The sequence below is a fragment of the Perna viridis genome, chromosome 1, assembly GCF_037379345.1.
Source record: "Perna viridis isolate PV_CMFRI_1.1 ecotype Kerala chromosome 1, ASM3737934v1, whole genome shotgun sequence".
Taxonomy (NCBI): Eukaryota; Metazoa; Mollusca; class Bivalvia; order Mytilida; family Mytilidae; genus Perna; species Perna viridis.
In genome coordinates this window covers 31,729,707-31,751,711 of record NC_142445.1, presented here as the reverse complement: position 1 = coordinate 31,751,711, position 22,005 = coordinate 31,729,707, and the positions used below count along the sequence as shown (strand labels likewise).

The 22,005-nt window shown below is 31.2% G+C and overlaps 1 protein-coding gene across 2 annotated transcripts; it reads left to right on the top strand.

Moving 5' to 3' along the window:
- The first annotated feature begins 1,990 nt into the window (after positions 1-1,990).
- On the top strand, positions 1,991-21,655 carry LOC148628380 (uncharacterized protein C12orf56-like). 2 transcript variants are annotated; one of them, XM_088586409.1, is made up of 13 exons: positions 1,991-2,355; positions 6,252-6,403; positions 6,958-7,338; positions 10,544-10,718; positions 11,774-11,853; positions 13,555-13,696; positions 14,886-14,995; positions 15,568-15,657; positions 16,141-16,255; positions 16,700-16,774; positions 17,010-17,087; positions 17,715-17,896; positions 18,684-21,655. In XM_088586409.1, the coding sequence occupies exons 1-13, from the start codon at positions 2,107-2,109 to the stop codon at positions 18,826-18,828; spliced, it is 1,974 nt and encodes a 657-aa protein (XP_088442535.1). In that variant the 5' UTR covers positions 1,991-2,106; the 3' UTR covers positions 18,829-21,655. The 2 variants fall into 2 exon arrangements, with proteins under 2 accessions (XP_088442535.1, XP_088442529.1); XM_088586403.1 differs by having other exon boundaries at positions 6,958-7,782.
- Positions 21,656-22,005: the final 350 nt, after the last annotated feature.

Below are 22,005 nucleotides of genomic sequence, written 5' to 3'. Positions count from 1 at the left end.
TAAGATCAAAGCGTATTACAATATCACAAATGTCTCCCCTTTGATGTGGATATTGTAAAAATGGAAAGAAACCGATTTGAAGACAAAATTTTAGACATTTTTTTTTTAAAGTTATGCGGACAGCTTTTTTAATCGGGACTTTTATTAACTATATTGACAATTTATTACATAACCCCAATGAAAATATACATAAAATGTTCAATCAGTCTTTTAGTTGAAAGCCTTTTTGTCCGTTTTTCAATTATGTCACAAATCTTAATTTTTTCGACGTTGGCCATTGGCTATTTTCTTGCTTATGGTTGTAAAACATAACAACGAATAGTATTTTTACCAGAGTTTATTCACGCTTAAAGGACTGTATAAATATTCAGAATATCATGTTTATTTAAAAAAAAATAATGACGTTGTTTTTTTCCCGACTTTCCAACACGTTGCGTGCTACCCATTTATCAAAAGCTTTTTTCGTTAGCTTTGAGTGATCTAATAACTATGAAATTTTGAATTTTACATGTATATTTGCTGCATATAGTATATTCTAAAAATAATGGTACTTGGTTGAACATGTATCTAAGCGCAGCATTTTGTTTGTGTCTAACCAAAATGTCACAAATTAAATAGGAATCTTCTTAATTGTTGGTAAAATCATTTCATAGCAATTTGTCAATCACAACTAAAGTTATTGCACGGAAACGAAGTGTCCCCAGACCAAGACAAAAACGACGCGGACGACGACAACACTATAGCATTATACGACCGCAAGTTTTTTTTTTCGTCGTATAATAAAAACGGGGATTTCGAACTCAAATTTTCTCAAAGAAGGGAGATTTGCAAAGGTTTTGTTTTCTCGAAATGTTTAGCAATGTTTTATGTTTAGCAACAGACCTTATAAAATTCCGAAACCAGTGCATGTATTCGGAAATATCAACATACATATACATTAGAGATAAAAAACCAAATAGGAAATATTCACTTCATACGCTTTCACTATATGATTTCTGTGGGGGGGGGGGTGCTACTGACTTTTTTGCTTGTAGGTTTGTTGGCTTTCTGTTTTAGTGAGGGTGTTTTACTTTTTTTAGCGCATCATGAAATTTGTTTTTATAATTCCTAACATTTTTCTAAATTTCCTTCAAATAATTTTTAAATGGTTGATGCCAAACTATTTACCATTTCAGGATGTAATCTGATCATTTCGATTGACCAAAACGTACGAAAAATTAATATCGAATCGGAAAATTAACTAATAAAACATGAGTTATTTTATGTAAAAAATTAAATAAAGCCCAATTCTTTTTAAATCTAACAATTATAGAACGATGTACGTTGCAACATAAAAAAAGACGTCAAAATTTGCAGATTTCGACGTTACCAAAAATGACACCAACACCGTACGCTACGTCTATATACTCTTTCAAGAAAAAATACTTGATTTGAATACATATCATGTAACATTTTTATTCATCTTTTCATATTTTTTATCAAAAATTTTACATATATTTCTAAAATAAATTAACCTCAATTGAGATCTTAATTACCTGTGTTTTGAAATTTCGCTATTTCGGCACTTTGACCCCCAGTTTTGATACACCCCAAAATATTATTCCTTTTTCGTAGGACTTTACTTTCAGTGACCAGCACGGTAGGGAGAAACTTCTCTACCTTCTGCATGGGCACTTGCATGGGAGTTTCTTTGTTGTTGCACAATTTGTTCTAAAGTTTAGAAAATAATGTCAAGAGCCATGGTGACCGGAAGAACAATTCCCCAAATTACACCAACCATAGATAAAGGCCGAGAACTTTTAAGAAATTACTCCACAGGTACATGTAGTAACATATTTCATAGGAAAGTAACTTTTCAATTGTATTTTTATTTTATTTTGTGTAATATTATCACGTAGAAATATTGGCTTATATATTATACGGTTCAAGCTCGGAAAGGCAGGCTTCCCTTTAGTACTACTTTTAACCTATGAACCGGATTTTCCGCATAACTTATGTCTGAGCGTGCCTAGCAATGTGTCAATATACAGGATTTAGGAATTTCACAAGCACCGAGCATGCTGTATATTATTGAAATTCATAGCTAACTGTTGCAGATATGCATGTATGGCGCGAAGTGCAGCGGATACATTACTTAAAAAGAACAGTAAATTAGAAAGTTTCTTAAAAAAATGTTTAAGCGAGGAAACGTTCGAACGTGTGCGTGCCTACGAGTCCTGTGTTGTTGTCTCAGAAAAGGAAAACAAAGCATTTAAATATGCCATTTTGAATGACGAATGGATCTATTTGACCGAAAACCCTCCCAAAACTATAGTGGCAGAGGTGTCTTTAAAGGAAATCATTTCAGTTGATCATGTAAGAACCTGCAGTTACCAACCCCTTTTCCCGATCCCCAGCCCAGATAATCATGATGTTTGATTAGGCATTTTTTTTTTTAAATCTTAGGTTTTTTTTGTCTAATTAACACAGAGAAGTGTTAAAGCAAAACAAAAATGGTCCGAAGACAGCATAATTATTTGTATTGTACATGTACCTTAATCCCTCTATAAGGCCAAAAATAATGTCTTGTTTCCTGCTACCAGCATGAAAAAAAATATGGTCGTAAAGTTTGGAAAATACAGTTATTTTTTATTTTTTACATTTTCTTTTGGCATTTTTGTACTTTCGTTCTACTGCATTAATATGATTTTATTGACACAATGTCTTTTTATCTTTTGTTACACACTCCCCTAGTTGCTTCTCTTTAAATTCATATATACATGATGGGGTTGTTTCAAGTTAATAACAACACAATTGAAAGTACATAAGCAACAGTCATGGCTGCTGCCATGTAATCATGCATATAAATGGTTGAACACTTAAAATCTGGAAAATAAAAGTTTGGAAAATTTGATTTTTTTTAAACAATTCAGAGAAAAACTTCAGGGTCTGTGGCAAAAAAAATAGGGTTTGGTCAGGAACAAGAAGCGGGAAACAAGACTATTACTTCTTTACTTTACCTAAATACTTTTTTTGTACATGTATGTTAATATCTGTTCAGAGTATAAAGAACTACAAAATTTTTGTAATCCCCTTATATACACTGTATATGTTATATGTATTTCACATTTCCTTAATGATATTCAAAAGCCAACCTGCAAAGAGTTGTTTTGATCTTGTTACAATTGTTAACTATAGTAACATGCATGTTCTTCTTGAATTATTATTAAGTTAGATCAAACCTATTACACAGAGAATTCTTTTCTGTCATCTGGCAAAATCATACAGAATAGAAAAAGGAACAAATATGATGAAATGCAACAAATGCGCCATCATATAATCCCTATAAAAATAGTAAGTACCTACAGAGATCACCAAAAGGTCTTCAATAAGTGTACACACACCTTCAACTAAGAAGTATGTATTTTCAATGAGCAAATAGTATTTGAACAGAATTAAAAAAAAGTCTTTCAACAAAAAATTATTCAACAAGATTTTTAGGCATAAAGATATATATGGTAAAATAAACATTAATTTTATAAGTCAAGGGGGAGAAAATTTGCAGGAAAATGTTCTGTACAATTGTAATGTTAATTTCAGTTTTTTTTTAAATATACAAGAAAAAAGTTCAGTGAGCCTCAGTTTTCTTTTTTCTTTTTGAAATATGAAATAATGCCAGATACAAGGTGTTCATTATACGATTTTGAAAGGAACTTTATGTACTAATTTTTTAGAAGTAAGCAAAATTGTGAAAATCTGTACAGAATCTATATAATCACCTATATATATGCTCAATTATCTTGAAATTAAGTTTGGTGACCTATATTTTTTTTCTTAAAATTTTACAGAATGTTTTTCAAGGTCAACTTTGAGAAAAATTAGGAAAATCTATCTACATATACATGTACTAAAAGTATTACGTTTGATCTACATGTACCTTAAAAACCAAAGTTATGCTGTCAAAATTCACAGTCATTTTTTTTGGTCATAAATTTCTTATATGTACATTTGGAACTATTTACAAATGTATCACAACCATAACTGTTTTTTAACTTTTTCTTTTTGTTTGTATACCTACATTTTTGTAGGGTTTCATTAAAGTCTCTAACAACTTGATTGAGTTAACTACTGAAATATCTTATTTGTCATATTATGTAGAAGTAAATGGACGAATAAAAAATCTGAAAACTTTTTTATGATTTCATGCATAGATATTGCCAAGTCTTGCATGATATCATGAATAATTTATGGCAAGTGCCAAACCGTGACAAACCTGATCTTTTTATTAGATGACAAATGCAGAGTGATTTCTTATTAGATGACAAATGCAGAGTGATTTCTGCATTTGCCTCAGCCCTGTCACAAAATTTTATACATGTATTATTTTTCAGCTGGGTGCAACAAAATATTTATCAAATATTAATCCTACACTCTAGGCAGATCCTTCAGTGAAAGACAATTGAATTAGTTTTATGGCAATTTGGAGAACCCTGGGTAAATACATTTCACCTCTTTCATGTAAGGATATTATGTTATACATGTACTACAAAGTTCACGGTCTAACTATTTGCCGATTTCAATATTGTATACTATATCTTCTCATAAAGTCTGAATCTGATGCTGAAATTTACAAAAATGAATACATGTTACAATGTGCATGTAGGTAGAAAAGGAATCAGGTATATGTTTCCTTGTGATAACTTGTAGCGAACCCAATGTCATGAAATTTTAATATATTGTAACTTGCTTCAAGCTTGTTATTTAAATTTGGGTCACTGGCTCCTACTTTTCTGCAAAAAAGGGGCCAAAAGGGGTAAAATAGGTGTTTATTTAAATTTAATGTAGAAGGTTTATTCCTCATTCAGTTTTGACAATTCTTTATTAATTTGTTTCTTGCAAAATTCTGTGATAAGAATGTTTTTTAGATTTAAAATAGCATTTAGCATTTTCAGTCTATAAGGATTATAGTGGGGCCACACCCTAAAAAATCTACTTTTTATAGAACTCCAAAAAATTTTTTATGTTACATGCATGTACCGTTTTCAGTTTATTAGGATCAATGGCCAAAAATTCAATTTTTTATTAGCTCACCTGGCAAATTCTTTTAATTGCACTCATTAATGTACTTTCAGTACTGTACTGGTACATTTGTACACGATTTGCATAATTATATATTACTACACCACCTTATGTTGTAGATGGGTGCCATAGAACTGTTATTTCTAGCTTAACCCTAGTTGTGCTGCGCCCGGACCTGTTCGGGATTGGTCCTGTTTCCGCTTTATTGGTTCTGGCAGTGTTAATCTTACATGTAATTTAGGAAAGCTCAATTTATTTCCATCTGCAAGCAGGGTGACTGTGCCTTAAAATGAGACTATCTGATATAGAGTTATTTTTAAAGATAATGACTGGAGAGCTGAAAAAAGAGGTCATGAGTTTCCACTGCCCAAAAATTTTTAGATTTTTAGAGAGTAGGGTTCATTTCTAGAGTTGATCTATAGTGCTTTATTTTGTATGGAATCTTAATAAGAATGATGTCTCTTACCACCATTTCTATGTTGATCCTTTGTATTAACTACTTCTGGTTTGAGGCCACACTCAGGTAAAAAATTTGAAAAAATCCTCATTTTTTCACACGAGTGACCCTTCAGGGAACTTATGCCCTCCCACTTGTGACTGTAACGAACCTTATTTGGCTTCAGCGGCCTTCACAATGTACAAGTTGGGGATGAATTTGCTTTGGTTCCTGGTTTGCTCCTGTTGATCCCCACGTGTAGCAAAAAATGGCCAGAAATGGACAAACGTGACCATTTTCGAGTGACAGACCCATTTTACAGCGTTGACCCACTCACACAGTGAGCATTTGAATATTTCTGACGTTTTTTGAGTAACAAGGGGTCAGAAGAGCTATAAATGTAATTCTTTTTTTGGCAGACAGTTTTTTAAATGAACATTTTTTTGTAAAATACCTTCTTTTCAATGGCTTTAAAAGTATGCTAGCAAATTTTCTCCATCATTAATTAAGATAATTAGGTACAGAGTGATCCATTAAAGAATTTTTTACTTAATTGAATTTCAAAATATTGTGCAATTTGTATTCAAACCAGTTGTTGTGTCCATTATGAAATATAAGTCCATATGTTTAAGTGTGTCAGAAACTGATATTGTGTCCTCACTTGTCTGAAATGAACTGGCTGTAGTTGTATCATGCTGTGCTCTGCAAAGCTTTTTATTTTTCTCTATATAGAGTTTTTTTTTTTTGTATTCTTCAGGTTAATGATTACCCAGACTTTTTGTCAGGGGAAGAAAGGGAGAATACTCAACATCTTGTTGTGAAATATTGGACGAGTGATCAAAAGAGACGTTCCATTAGACGTTCAAAGAAGTCACCAAGGCCAGGATCTGCTGCAACTGAGGGAGACAGGTTAGTCTGCAAACAAACTTGCATGACACTATTTAAGACTTAGTTTAATTTTAGTAATTGCAATACGCATGTATGAAGATCATTTTTAGCATGTAACATACAAATGTAAGGATATTGGTTTAGAAAGGTCTTTGCAAATATTGCAGAACTTTTTTTATGTTAATACATTTAGTCCAGGTTCCTGTATCAGTTCATCTTCTGAAAGCTATATCTTCTTTTAACTTGATGTTTCTTGAAATTCTGACAACTTCTTGGTAGTTTATTTACTCCACTTTTTCTTTGTGTTAATCATGGCAAAGTTTCATATAAATTAAGCCACATGATTATGAATATCACATGGCAGATGTGACTTAATATTGTTTCCAGAACTGCCATGTATTAGGGTAATATGACTATGTCTGATTAAGGAATAAAAGGAAAGATCCATTTTTTGTAACAAGTCACTACCTCAATTCATTTATATATTATAGAAGTATATGATTGAATTGTAAAATATTTTTACCCATGTTAGAGGAAATGTCAAAAGACAACAATATTATACTTTATCTTCTTAGATCCAATGTTTCTACTCCTCTTGGATTTGCATCATCACAAGAAAATGGGAATCTGTCAGAGGATTATGGCTATGTCACTCAGAGTATGTCAAGCTTGCAGATCAGCAGCCGGCCTGATAGTAGAGGTTCCATGGGATCAGCACGAGATGTAAAGGCTGGCAGCAAGAAAAAAAAGAGATTGAGTGAAAGTGCTGAAGACAGTGGCCTTAAATCATTAAAAGAAGAAAGAGAAGAGTGCTTATTGGAGGACATTGAAGAAACTGATGGATTTGATGTATCTGCTCATTCACTTCCAAAACGAGACCAAGCAAAGAACAAACGCCACCGAAAACCTTCTGGAGATTCAATGAGATCTGTTGAAACAATAACCAGCAAACAAGGGTCAGTAAGGCCATTGCCTAATGTACAAACGAAAATTGATTTAGATACCTCACAGTCTGACCCTAGGTCTTTAATCTATGAGAAATCAGAATTTCTGTCTGACCGTCCTGAAAAACCTAGTAAACCAAGTATTTGGTGTTGTATTCGTGAAAATAACAAAATCATTCCAACATGTGGCAGAGGAGAGGATATAAGTGAAAAATCACGTGTAACTAATCTGGACTCTAAGCTTCCTTTTGCTTCTTCTGATTTTCCATCCAAGGAGGGAAAAGTACCTGATGTCAACCTAGACATTACTTCAGAAATTGCTAGGGGGATGAGGGGGTCTGTCTTATCAGTACAGGAAACTGTACAATCGAGACGGTCTTCCGTTGCAACCCTAAAGGGAGGTAATTCAAGAGCTGAAACACCTGCCTTAGAAGGGGAGTCAACCAGAAGTATGAGGTATGTTGTCTGTCATGCGGTGTTGGCTGCCCACTTCCTGTCACTAATCCTATCCACTTCACGTTTATTACCTCACCTTGCCAAAGGTCTTAGATATGCTATCTTTTAGTTTTTATAGTTTTCTTAACATTTCTCATTGGTAGTTCCTGAACTTTTCAGTTTTTAACAAGTTCTATATTAGTTAACTTGAAAAGGTTTGCTACATTTGAACCTATAGCTGAAGGAGTTTTAAGAATGCAAAATACAAGCTGAAGGAACATTCAAATATTTTTTTTAAGGGAAACCTATTGTTTATGTCAATACTGATAAAAGACATGCAAAAGGTATTTTTTGCTTAAAAAAAAACCCCATGACTTTCAATTCAGTGTCTTATTAAAGAAATAATTTGGTATCTTTTAGTTCATCTAATTTTTTAATCATACAAAGTTTTCAAAAGATAAAATGATATGGATTGCTCAAATCCTGTGTCAAAACTTTTTGGGTACAAACTGCATTTTTGTTCTATTTAAAACTGCAGTCATTTTCCTATTAGTCCTCATAACAAAGCATGATTACTTGCCATACATATAATTTGTCTGTATTATATTCTTGTATTATAGATACTGTAAAAGTATTGATTTTTGCGGATTCTGTCAAGTGAACATATTAGCCGGTATCAAATTTTGTGATTTAAAAAAATGATTAGCATTATATACTATTCAAAATCAGTGTCATGGGTACAATTTTTCATGATTTTCTTTCCACTACAAAAATAGTGAAAATTAGTACCTTGACAGTACATATAATGTAGAACCATACATTTGTATGTACATGTATTTGTTCATGACTCATAAGTTACATGTATTTTGCAATGAAGAATAATAATTTAATTTGCTTATTTTTCTTTAATAAATGCAAAATAACATGTTGATAGGCTTGAACAGATCATCCTTTTAAGTCCTGCTAGAAGATTTCTATTGTACTGCTTTTAGATAAGATGTTTTATATAGTTGTCCAATAGGGCATATATAGTTACAGTGGCATACATTACTCAAGCATCAGAATTAGCAGAATGTCAAATTTACATAGAATAAAAAATCATATGATATTGATACTCTTTAAATGTAGAATGCAAAAGGGACACTTGGGTTTGTGACTTGAACTAATTTGTAATTAGGGACCAAAAAATGGGGCAGAAATAAGCATTTTCCTTATATCTGGATGATTACTTAATTGAATAAAAGTGAATGGATCTCTTTAAAAGTGTACCACAGAGTGCCATACGAACAAAAAATTGCTGTGATTGAATCAGGGTATTGTGATTTGAACTGTTTAGGAATTAGAATATAAAAAAATGCAAAATTTAATTTAATTTACTTTTTACATGTAGTATATATATGTAAGCTCAAGTGTTTAGAATTTAGGCTAAATCCAAGAGTATAAGTAACAATGAGTGATAAACAACCTTGCTTTATTATAGCCTATTCTATATAAATTACTATTTTAAACATTATACTAGTTATTTGATACTTTGTACATAATAAAGAATAGATGTTGATGTAAGCAATATGGCTTGGTTTACTTCATACCTAGACCTTTTAAGATCATTTTCAATAAGGCTATACACGTACGTACATACTGTGTGCTTAGTATCCGAGTACATGTACCTATAGTAAAATTGCAGGAACTGGCTATTGATGCATTGTAACTTGCAGGGGTCAAAATAAGCACTCTCCCACTGGCCCATATATGGCAATTTCATGACTGGTATTGAATTCAAACAGAGCTTGACCTTTGGGCCACCTTTTTTTCAATATACATGTATCATAAGGGAAAATAAGCTTTACTCTATACAACTTCAATCTTGGCAAAAGTTGCCTGTGTCATGTTGACTTGTTGAAAAAATTTGTTTATTTCTACCTCTGTACTTTTATGGCTGTCTGTTTTATATACAGTATATCTGCCTATATTTTAAATATATTTGTATGTGTATCAGTGTCATATATTACTCTGGTTCCTAAGAATTTTTTTCAAGCTAGTAATACTACTAACCCCATAAGACATTTTAAGATAAAAATAGGTATAAACTGTATTAAGCTTGACATTTTACTGAGTTGAATGTGACTTATTCCTTCAACATGAATTTGAATGTATGATATTGCACGTTCTGGTAAATGGATTTAATTTATAGCACAGAAACTCACTGGCACAAAGAATATTGATATTTTCTTATTTGTCAAAAATGAATATACACGGTCCCTTGAAAGAGTAATGATTGTGTATAAATTGTGTGAGAAATTCACAATCACTGGTTTGCAATTCATGTAGTTAAGAATTTTAATTAGAAACGTATCTAAACCAGACACCTTTAGAAGTCCCATAATATCAGTTTGAATGTATTTTTGAACCTAAGTAAACCTAACACCTCTCAAACCAAACAAATTTTACAGTTTAGACAGGTTACAAGTTTTGGATGAAGTGAAATGGGTATAGTATGTGTCTCTGAAATATATATATATATATATTTTATCAGATATATATATATATATATATATATATATATATATATATATATATAGAAGGGTCTGAAAAATTCCCAACGATGTTAGAACTGTCAAATTTTGTCGTTCCCTCGTCACATTCTGAGACGTTGTATATATATATATATATATATATATATATATATATATATATAAATATATTGTTTGGTCCAAATAGTTTCCAAGTTGTTGCTATACTTATTTGTTTTGGCTGTATTGTTAATGTCTGCTTCTTTTTTCAGTTTGCTGGGAATTAATCACTCAATGTCAGATCTAAATAGTTCTTTTACTGGTCAATTGTTGACTGTAAACAATGGTCCTGGAGAAAGGCGGAAAATGGAACTTCATATTTATTTGCTCAACCTTCACTCACCAATGTTGATGTTAATAAGAAGTGCCTGGAGTAACTATGTTATTGTAAGTAAAAATTTCAGGGACTACTACTAATATCAATTCAATAATTAGGAATTGTAAAATGGAAATTGCCCAAAAATCGTTTGAGTGATTGAAAGGACTTATGCCAGCCTTATTTTTTGTTCACAGAAAAGTACCTAGGATTTAATGCTGTTATTAGGCCATTTAAATGTGTCACAAATCCATTGTACACTTTGCTGATTGGAAAACACAGGTGTTAAAACTTACAACACGAAATGTTATATACGTGTAATACAAAATGTCCTGTGACAAATAACTCTAATCCATAATGAAACTACAAAATGCCATTAGTACAACTTATTCTTTAGCAGCATGTGTATAATATGACCTAATATTTATAATTGTACCTTAACATCTTGTGCTTTTAGAAGATGTGTATTCTTCAATCTCAGAATGAAAAAAAATATACATTGACTAATGGTTGCTATGGTACTTTTTTGGAAATATCCACTCAAAGTTTTAGATTTAGAGTAAAAAAGTTGAAAATGCAATTTAATGATTTTTGTGTTTTTTCACAATTTGATTTTTTGTAAATTTGCACTTTTCGGAACAATAAAGTCCTTTACTTTCAACTATGAGAAAATATTGAACTGTGAAAATGGCAAGGAGTAGAAAGGTTAGTTTTAAGGTTGAAGATATGACACATCTATATGATGTAAATGAAACACAAACATTTTGGAGAAAACTATATTGTATTAGAAGATGGAGGATTTTACAGTGGCAAATTTAGTTTACTGGTGACAGTGGAGCCAGTAAGAGGTTATATTTGCCAAGACAATTCTTTAAATACAATACGGTTATTTCCATCCTAATGCAACTGCCAATTATATTTTTAAAAAATAACCATTAATAATCTTTAAAAATTACTCTGTGTATGGGTAAAACTTTTGTGACAGTCATTCTTGGAATTTTCCATGTTATCCAAAGAAATTCCTTGTTACAACTTATGTTGCATAAGAATTAGAAATTAGTGGGTAAATCTTGATTTTTGTATTTAGTATTTGATTGAAAAGTAATACTGAGCTGTTAAATTGCAGAGATGTACCCTGAAACTCGATCCTGAGTATGAAAAAGCATGTAAATCAAGCAGTGTAAGGCCTGGACAGCAAATGCAAAGGTTAGTGCTGTTATAAGTTGCCTTTATGTCAAATTAGTCTCTCCCTGACATTTTTCCTCACTGCCTAACAGAATCTACTAACTGTCTAAATGACCATAGGCAGTCACCTTGGAGCTTATAACCAATAATATCCATCATTAAGTAACATTTATTTTCTGGCAACTGCCATGTAAATTCCAATCCTCAATTTTTCACTGACAAAAAGGTAAATTGGTTTTCTAGTATTAACACCATATGTTCTGTTGTTTGGCCAGTGATTTTATATGCTATTATATTTTGTTATGCCCTCTTTATCTTTTAGTAATGAATGTATTACCACTCTGTATTATACATATAAGTATTCAAAATCTTTCATTAGCCTTGTTTTTTCAAACTATAAAATACTTTGATGTTGTGATGTAAATGTTATCTTAAGGTACTAATATTTTGGTAGATGTAAATGCAATCATGGATTCAGGGGAACCAAGGGTTGAATCCTTCCCTTGTTTTTTTTGCACATTTTTTAATTTTGTGCCAAATTTTGGTCCAAATGAGTACACAGTAGCCTTTTTAAAATTTTTGGATCTGCCCCTGAAATGATCAGATAAAAAAAAACTAAAATCTGCATAAGATAACAATAACTAAAATTATATATCTGGATATTAAGTGATAATGAATAACAACTGTAACATGACCTCACATACTGAAAATGTAAGTAAAGTTGAAATTTTGTGCACAGACTACCAGTAAAATGTTCATTTTGGTGAATATAATTTTGGTACTCACTCTTTAGCTCACCTGGCCAAATCCCATGTGAGCTATTGGCATCACTTGGCGTCTGTCGTTGTCATCGTCCGTCGTCGTCGTTAACAATTTTTCAAAACTCTTCTCCTCTGAAACTACATGACCAATTGGAACCAAACTTGATACGAATGTTTCTTGGGGTATCATGCATAGAAGTGATATGGGGATTTTTAATCCGTTGAAAAACATGGCCGCCGTTACTAAAAATAGAAAATATGGGTCAGACAGTAGTTTTTCTCATATATCTCCAAAACGGTTAGGTTTAGCCAAATTCTGACACGGGGGTAAAAGTGTTCAGCATGATGAGATCTATCTGCGGTCAAATTATCATTTTAATCTATTAAGCCATGTTAGAGTTATTGCCCTTTTCAACGTTTTTTGCTATTTTTAATGTTATTTTTCTCAAAAATCTTCTCCTCTGACACTACTTGACCAATTGAAACAAAACTCGGTATGAGTGTTTCTTGGGGTATCTTGCATAGAATTGAAGTGGGGTTTTTTGATCTGTCGAAAATCATGGCAGCTGTTACTAAAAATAGAACATAGGGGTCAGACAGTAGTTTTTCGCATATATCTCCAATTCCGTAAGGTTTACCCAAGTTCTTTCATGAGCTGAAATAATCCTTATTTTAGGACTACAAAAGTCTTCAGGCATTAAAGTTGTCAGACGCCTTATTATAAGAGTTATTGTCCTTGACAGGGGAAAATTCAACCAGGTGAGCGATTCAGGCTCCTGGGAGCCTCTTATTCCAAATAATTGTCCTGTGAATATCATGTCAAGACTACATTGTAGAACAATGAAAAGTACCTGTTTTACATGTTTTTAAAATACATTGTTAAAAAGACTTGAAGATATATATTTTTTTATTGTTTTTAAATTAGTTGTTCTTATATATTAGTCCATTTTTTTTTTTTCAGGGAAAAGATGGAGGCATTGTTCAACCAACTGAAAAGGGAATTGTTAAATCCTGAAAACTCAATGGAGGATTCTTTCAATTTGTTGAATGAATTGAGGATTGCTACAGAAAGAAATTTTGCATTGAAAAAAATGTTTTGGAAGGTAAAGATCTAATTTACTGAGGTATTTTCTCAGAAGAAAACTTTTTTGCTGCTTTTTTCATTATTTTAGCATGATTTTGTTACTCAAAATAATTGTTCTGAAAGTACCATGTCAAAAATATGTTGTGAAAAAATGAAAAGTTTTTACGTATTAAAATAATGGAACAGCTTTACACTTTTTTGTTTAGCTCATCTGGACCAATTGTCTGTTCAAGTTTAAGAAGCCATCTCCTCTGCAGACCTATAGTGTTGGGAGATCATTTTCACCTCTTAAAATAGTATTTTTGAACATTGATGAAATATGCCTTCATGGGAAATAATACTTATTGCTGATTTAATAAAGTTAACTTACTAATAAACTCAACTCAATAGTTACATGTATATTGTTCATAGATAATAGATATTTAAAAGTACACATGTACAGACATAAGCATATTCAGATTTCTTCTTAGCTTTTCATTTTAAACAAAATGCTGTATTTTGACAGTAAATCAATGAAAAATACTTTTCAAATGAATTTTACAAAAGCTATTCCTTCTCACAGCTCCAAAATTCAAAATCTATAATGAAAACAAATATCTGGTTCTATAATTTAATCGGGGTGATGTTGTTTCAGATTGAGAAATTTCAAGCAAAATCATATAAATTAGTACTGTTGTATAATTCAGCCCTTACTTTGGAAGAAAAAAATAGTATTATAAGCCAAAAAAGATGGGTGGCAAAAATGAGAACCTGGGGAATATGATCCCCTGACTCTAACCATTTCCTGATTTAAACACTGCTTCACTTTGCTTCCTAATAAAGCTCTGCTTTACAGGATGTGGTAAAATTTACAAAGCATGAGCACTACTCACTTTGATATAAAAATAGGAGAAGTAGTATGATTGCCAATGAGACTGTCATCCACCAAAACCCAAGCAACGAACAATTAAACTTCTACATGTCACCACATGGTCTTCAATGAAGGGCTATACCTGTACCATAAAATAAGCTGTAAAAGGCCCCAAAACAAATGTTCAAATCTTCTTTTCTGTGTTAAGTACTAATTTGTGTTAAGAGACAAGATTTATTACTGAGTAGAGGTTAATAATGTCTCCTAATTATCCTTCTGTTCCAGATTCTTTGGTATATATGATGTGTATTGTAGGAAGTAATTTTCAAGTTTGTTATTGCAATTTTTTTTGTTACAGAATACAGACATGTTTCTTTTTCTGGTTAGACAGTTACAACATTATCTCCCTAAATCACCCGTCAATGTTAATACAGAACATGGAAGAAGTCAGAGATGTGATGAGTTAGAGTAAGTCAGTTTGTGTGCAATGTAATTATGCTCATTACTGGGGTAGTGAAGACAAAGTCATATGAAAGTAACCTTTGATCATTGACTTACTTTGAGTTTGATTTCAATTCAATTGGAACTTAATGGTCAATCACTGGTACTGAGGACTCATGTGATTAAAATGGTCAACTCATGCATGATCTTAGCTGGAGTAGTAGAGAACAAAGTCCTGGTAACCAGGATACCATATGGTTAGGTAAAAAGTTGTTTTACATATGGAGGAATTTAAATATGCACAAAACAGCCCTGGAAAATATTTTAAAATTTAGCTACATGTTTTTTATTCATTTTGAATTAATGACCCACCTTTTGATGGGATCTGTCTGTATTTTGACATCATCCTCTGCCTAATCATAAACCGTAAGAAGAGGGTACTTTTGTTGTCTTTACCCAAAATAATTACGCTTTGAGTTAAAGGAAGTGGGATATGTGTCAAATGTTTAATGTTAACTATCTACTGAATAGATACTATAAAGTGGATTTAATTCAGGTTTGAATGCCCAACTTTATCAGCAAATGTATTATCTTTTCAGACTTGCCATATTATATACAGAAATAATGAGTTTAATGTTCCGGGAATCAGAAATTATTCCAGCTAGAATACAAACATTGAAAGCAGAAAGGTATGACATATGAAATATGTTATTTTTTATATTATCATAAGAAAAACACTGTTGAGATTACAGCTGTAATACATTTTGAACCAATAAAAATAGTTACTAGCAAGAGGCAAGATAATTTTAATTAAAAAAAAAGCAATGACTTCAGAAATGTGATTTTAAAGTTAATGTCGGAGGATAGAGTTGGTCTTGCCATGATTAAATGACAATTGCCTGATAGTAGTTCTTAAGACACTGACAAACATATTTAAGTTTATAATCAAACATAGATTAAAATATCTGAAATGTAGGACTGTTTTAATCTCCTTGTTTATTGTCCAGTTAACATTTCATCAGGTTTTGGTCAATAGATCATGGAAAGACCAAGTCTATCCTCTAAAGTTAGCTATATTACTGGCTGTAACAAAGAAAATTTTCTTAGACTCATAAACAAATTTAATTTTTGTGCCATTTGAACTCTAAAAATTTTGTATTGGTGTTTTTCAGAGGAAGGCCTGTTTTTGATTTTTTGAAAGTTTTGATATGTACTCCAGAAATTCCCCAGAAGATGGCAGCTCCATCGAGTAGTGGAAGACATTCTGTTTTTGTCAGTGACCAGGAGGTCAGTTATGTAAACAACATTGAAAATATAAGAAGGTTTTTATCACTGACAAACATTAAAATTGAAGATACTAATCACAACTGTCGGTAGGAAATATTTTATTATGTTTTTTTTTTTTTTTTTTTTTTTTTTTTTTTTTTTAGTTTTATTTTTTATTTTGACTTATTTTTAACTTTATAAGCTTTTTCTAATGCATCATGTACAAATAGTACAAATGCACTAAAATTGTATATTATGTAATTTTCATATTGTAAATTCTGGTCCTGTTTTTTTTTGTTTTTTTTTATCTATCATTATTTTAAAGTTAATTTTATACCACACCCACAAATCGGAAGAGAAAAAGTTGCCCCTCCCACAAAGAATATTTGGAAAATACTTTAGTGCACCTGGTATTAAAATTATGTACCCTAGTACAACCTTTTTTGTGTTGTTTTTTTTTTTTAGATTGAAAAACAAGTAACAGAATTTACAAAAGTTGCTCTTCAAGCAGTCTTTGAATTGTTTCTTATGGCAAAACAGGTAAGTAGGCTTATTATCTTCATTTTAACAATTTTATAATAGCACCTTTACCATCTTGAGAAAAAAAGAATTACTGTAGAATTAAAGCTTTTGTATGAATGTAAGAAGCTTTAGTCTAAAAAATATGTACATTGTAATAACAAAATAAATATTTCTCAAATCTATTATAGTCTTACGTTCTCAACAATTTCTACAATTTCTGGAATACTACTAATACCTATATATTGTTTTGTAGGCCAACTGGGGATTTAGTGAGGGAAGTTTCTTCAATATTAGTTGGATGGTTAAAACATTAGAAGAGATGAGAACTGTGGTAGGATGATAAAATATATTTTAGTATGATGCTAAGTCTTCCAGTTCCTAATGAAATTTTCCTTTAAGTTAATTTGCATACATTGAAGTCTGCTGACTTTGTTAAAACACTGAAGAACTGGTTGATATGCTTTGTCTGGATTTTAGTATATATCTGTATTTTATTTGAAGAATTGGAGGAATTAATCAATGATTTAATGGTTGCAAACTAAGTGTACTAGTGAAGTAAAACTGTTATTTGTGACCATCAAATCAAGACTGACAATGACAAGTCTTCAGATGCAATACAGTTATATGCTTTTAAATTTAATCTGTAGAATAAATCTATATTAATTGCATAAAAAACCTTTAAAATAACATATGTCCATATGTGTCAAATTTGAGGCAGTAAATCATGGAATTGATACCCTGAAATTGGATGTTACACTAAAGGTTACATTAGAACAGTAAATAAAATCTATGTAGTTATACAGAAGAGAACATTCTTAACATGCCTTTAGTGATTTGGTATACATGTTTCCTTAAACTTTTTGTGGTGTTTACTTCCTTTAACCAAAAAAAACAAAGAAAATTAATTTAACAGTAGTTACAGTTCACTTTAGGGAATGTATAAAATTCTTTTTTTCAGGAACAGTTTGTGGAGAATATGATAACTATAATGATGAAAATGATCCGACCTCCTCGGACTGAAGTGTTGTCTCCAAGTGAAGCTGTTCTTCTTTACTCAATATTCTCAGTTTTACATACATTGCTGCAGTACAGTCCTAAAATTGCTCATTATATAAAATCTCACTATCATGAAGAATTTAAGTAAGTTGATTTAGAAGTACATGGTCAGGAAATTATGAAAAGTTGTACAAGGTAATCACATTGATTGGTTTATTTAGAAGTACATGGTCAGGAAATTATGAAAAGTTGTACAGGGTAATCACATTGATTGGTATATTTAGAAGTACATGGTCAGGAAATTATGAAAAGTTGTACAGGGAAATCACATTGATTGGTATATTTAGAAGTACATGGTCAGGAAATTATGAAAAGTTGTACAAGGTAATCACATTGATTAGTTTATTTAGAAGTACATGGTCAGGAAATTATTAAGAGTTGTACAAGGTAATCACATTGATTGGTTTATTAAGAAGTACATGGTCAGAAAATTATTAAGAGTTGTACAAAATAATAATCACATTGATTGGTTTATAATTTTGGAACTGTTCATTTCACTGATTGCTCCTTCAATTCACTGCAAGTATGTGTTCAAGTTTTAAACTTAGACTACCCTGTTCTACAAAAAAGGGGTATTCAATATGCACTCCTTTTATTACACCTATTATTTGAAATTCATAAAATACCCATTTGGATTGGTTCAATATAGAAAAAAAAACAGATTTTTTAAGATTGATATAATGGTGTACACCAATTCTTCAGCATTCTCTTCCACGATTTTTTATTCATGTGACAAGCTTATAGCATAATTATTTATTTAACTTGTTCCTGCTCATGAGTACTGATACAAATCTTTTCTATTGCTTTGAAACTTTAAAACTAAATTTTATTTTGTAGAAATTCTAACTTGTGTTTCAATTTTTATTTTCAGATATTTTGTTCAAGCACCGTCCATTATAAAGAAGTTGCCTTCAACATATCCACTGTTTCATATCATTTTAGACCTTATTGACAAAGTGATGAATTTAGTAGTGGAGACTCAATCATCATCACAATTTCCTAAGTCACCTAGATAGCTTACAGAGGGTTTAAACTGTTAACTAGTAGATCTCAAAGTTATTTATTTTATTATGTATTGCTTTCTAGCTATGAGTATTTATGTTCATGTTTCTGTTGATATTTTTGTTGTTATTTATACAACTGTTCCCTTGGTTGGTGTATGAAGGTATTAAATGGTCTGATTTATTTTGTATGTAAAGACAGATTTTTATATGGAAGGTTTCCAAGGCCCTACTATTGTTACTGTCCCCTTGGTTAGTGCATTAAGGTGAATGAGCTGATGTTTTCTGTGTGTTAAGACACAGTTTTGTATCAAAGGTCTCTGAAGCTTTAGTATTGTAAAAGTAAAATAACCCTTTTTTAAATTTTTTATCCCCATTTTTATGTTGTAATCATTATGTAAGTCTTTCAAATGTCACTTTGGGGCTTGTGAATTTGTGGGTATTTTTGTCTGCGGACATTAAAACTGCTTTATTATATTGTATGCACCTCAACTGTTAGAATCTTTGTCATACAGAAGAATGTAAACTTTTATCTTCTGAATACATGAGAAAATGTTACATATAAGCAGGGTTTTAGACATTGATACAGCAGAGCAGAGTTCACAAGGAATGCATTTGAGGATAACATCTCTAGAAAGGAGATTAAATGTGCACCATTTTATAAAGTCTATACCTTGCAATCTTGAATTACATTCTCAGGCTTATAGTAAGTGAGGTAGTTTTGTAATATTAATGACATGACAGAAAGGAAATTTTTTCTTTTGAATTTGTAACGCCAATAACTGATGCTTACTGAAATCATACTTTATTGCCTATATATAATGCAAATTAGTATGTAAAAATAATAAGAAAATAATAAGCTAATTGAAATACATGTATATTTAATACATGTAAAAGTTACAGGGTGTAACAGAATTGATTATACCCCCCTAAAATCGTGGCATTGTTATAGATTTATATGTTGCAATAGACAGTTGGGCAATTGATAATTTGTATACTTAGTGTGAGGTTATATATAATGTGGTCATCTATTGATGAGTTCAGTAGTTCATGCACTAATAGTGTTATATAATAAACTTTACAAATATCATTAAATTAGGAAAAATTAAGCTGACTTTTTGTCAGTGACACTATTAAAGTGCTTAAAGTAATATGAATTTAGTTTCATAATTTTAGGTAGTTTTTATTTATTGTACATTTATTAACAATTGAATTTTCAGATACCAATATTTAGGCCATGCAAAGTTGTTTTTTATCTCACCTGGCTAAAGGCCATGTGAGCTATTGCCATCACTTGGCGTCCGTCATCGTCGTCGTTTACAGTAATGCAAAACTCATCTCATCTGACACTACTTTACCAATTGAAACCAAACTTGGTATGAATGTTCCTTGGGATGTCCTGCACAGAACTGATGTGGGGATTTTTGATTTTTGGCTGCCATTACTACAAATAGAACATAGGGGTCAGACAGTACTTTTTTGCATATCTCCAAAACCATTAGGTTTTGCCAAATTCTTTCAATAACTGAAATGATCCTTATTTTTAAGACTACAAAAGTCTTCAGGAATAAAAGTTGTCAGATGACTCCTTGTAAGAGTTATTGCCCTTGAAAGGGGAAAAATAACTTTTTTTTTACAGTTCTTAGCCAATATCTTGAAAACTATGATAGATAGAAAGAAACTTTCAATTGCTGAAATGACCCTTATGATAAGTCCTACCAAAGTCCTCTTGAGTCAAAATTGTTCGACAACTTCTTGTTAAATGTATTGCCCTTGAAAGACAAAATTCAACCCGGTGAGTGATTCAGGCTCCAAGGAGCCTCTTGTTTAGATTCTCAGGTTCACTTTCAGTTTTAAATACAAGAGAAATGGGTTCTTATGGTTAATGAAAACAAATTTTCATCTTTCTCCTTTTTTCAGCATTGTGTGGAAATGTCTTAGTATACTTACCTATACTAACCTCACCTATCCTTTATTCATAGACATTTTTAACTAAGAGTCATAGTATTGAATTTGCATGGCCTTGATGGTTTTTAAACAAGGTTTTCAGTGTACTAATTGGAGTTCTACTTTAATTTCAGAATTATTTTGTGGTTTTAAATCATTTTGATCATAGTACAAAAAAAAATTCTGAATTTTCAGAAAGTTATACAATCTCATGACATCATTGCTGTTAACATGTTTCATATTTAATTAATTTTATAAGGCAACAGTGGCTGAAAGTGTCAAATTGTCTATATGAGAAATTGTGTTAGGGACTTATTCTTTTGAGATTTATATTTCTATTATTTAGTAAGTTTATACACCTGTAGGGAAATCTTTTTAAAAATGTATTTAAAATTGTCTTTCACAAAAAGAATGGAAAGTCAAATTAAAAAAAAAAAATTATTTCAAATTTAACAACTGGATAGTTCAGAAAAGTGAACCAAAAATTTTGATTTCGTACTAAGTACTGGTAGTTTTTAGAACATTGCTCTTGTTAGTAACAATTTATATTAATTTTATTTGGTGATTTAGAAGATGTCAATGATGAAAAATGTAAATTTCACAATTTTAATGTTTGAAAAATATTTGAGATTCATACAGATGAAATGCATTTCTTCAAAACAGTTGTGTAAGTTATTTATCTCATCATTTGTTGAGATATGATTTTTTTTTCACATAAAAGGTGGTGTATTGATTCTTGTTATATTGACAATATATATATTTTTTTATAAGATTTTTTCCCATCAATGGTATTTGTTCCTTAATATTTGGGTGTTTCCTCAATTCCTGTGAGACTGTTCTCCTTAAAAAAAAACAATTTTTTAAAATTAAATAATAAATACTGTCTTTCCACAAATTTCTGTTTTTGTTACTTTCTTCATCATTTTTAGCTCACATAGACCAAAGGTTTATGTGAGCTTTTGTTATCACTTTGTGCCCATCATTGTCTGTCATTAACTTTTCTTTAAGATTATTACCAACTTGGTTACCAGCATCCTTGGGTTGTCTATTTTGAAAATTGTGTCTAATATGAAGATCAAAAGTAAACATGGCTGCTGTTGCTATTTCTAGACCACAGGAGTCAAGTTACCAATTTCTACACATATCTCAACAACTGTAGGAGACATTAGATAATAATTGTCACTTTTCTTTCTTAGCTGGAAGAGCTGTTCAGAAGTCTCCATTTGAGAAAATTACTAATTTTGT

Bases quoted from the DNA above. Each gene is read 5' to 3' on its own strand.
- LOC148628380 (XM_088586403.1), top strand. From the start codon at position 2,107: ATGGCGCGAAGTGCAGCGGATACATTACTTAAAAAGAACAGTAAATTA. The intron at 7,783-10,543 runs GTATGTTGTCTG...TTCTTTTTTCAG, and splicing joins GAGTCAACCAGAAGTATGAG to TTTGCTGGGAATTAATCACT. The intron at 16,256-16,699 runs GTCAGTTATGTA...TTTTTTTTTTAG, and splicing joins TTTTTGTCAGTGACCAGGAG to ATTGAAAAACAAGTAACAGA.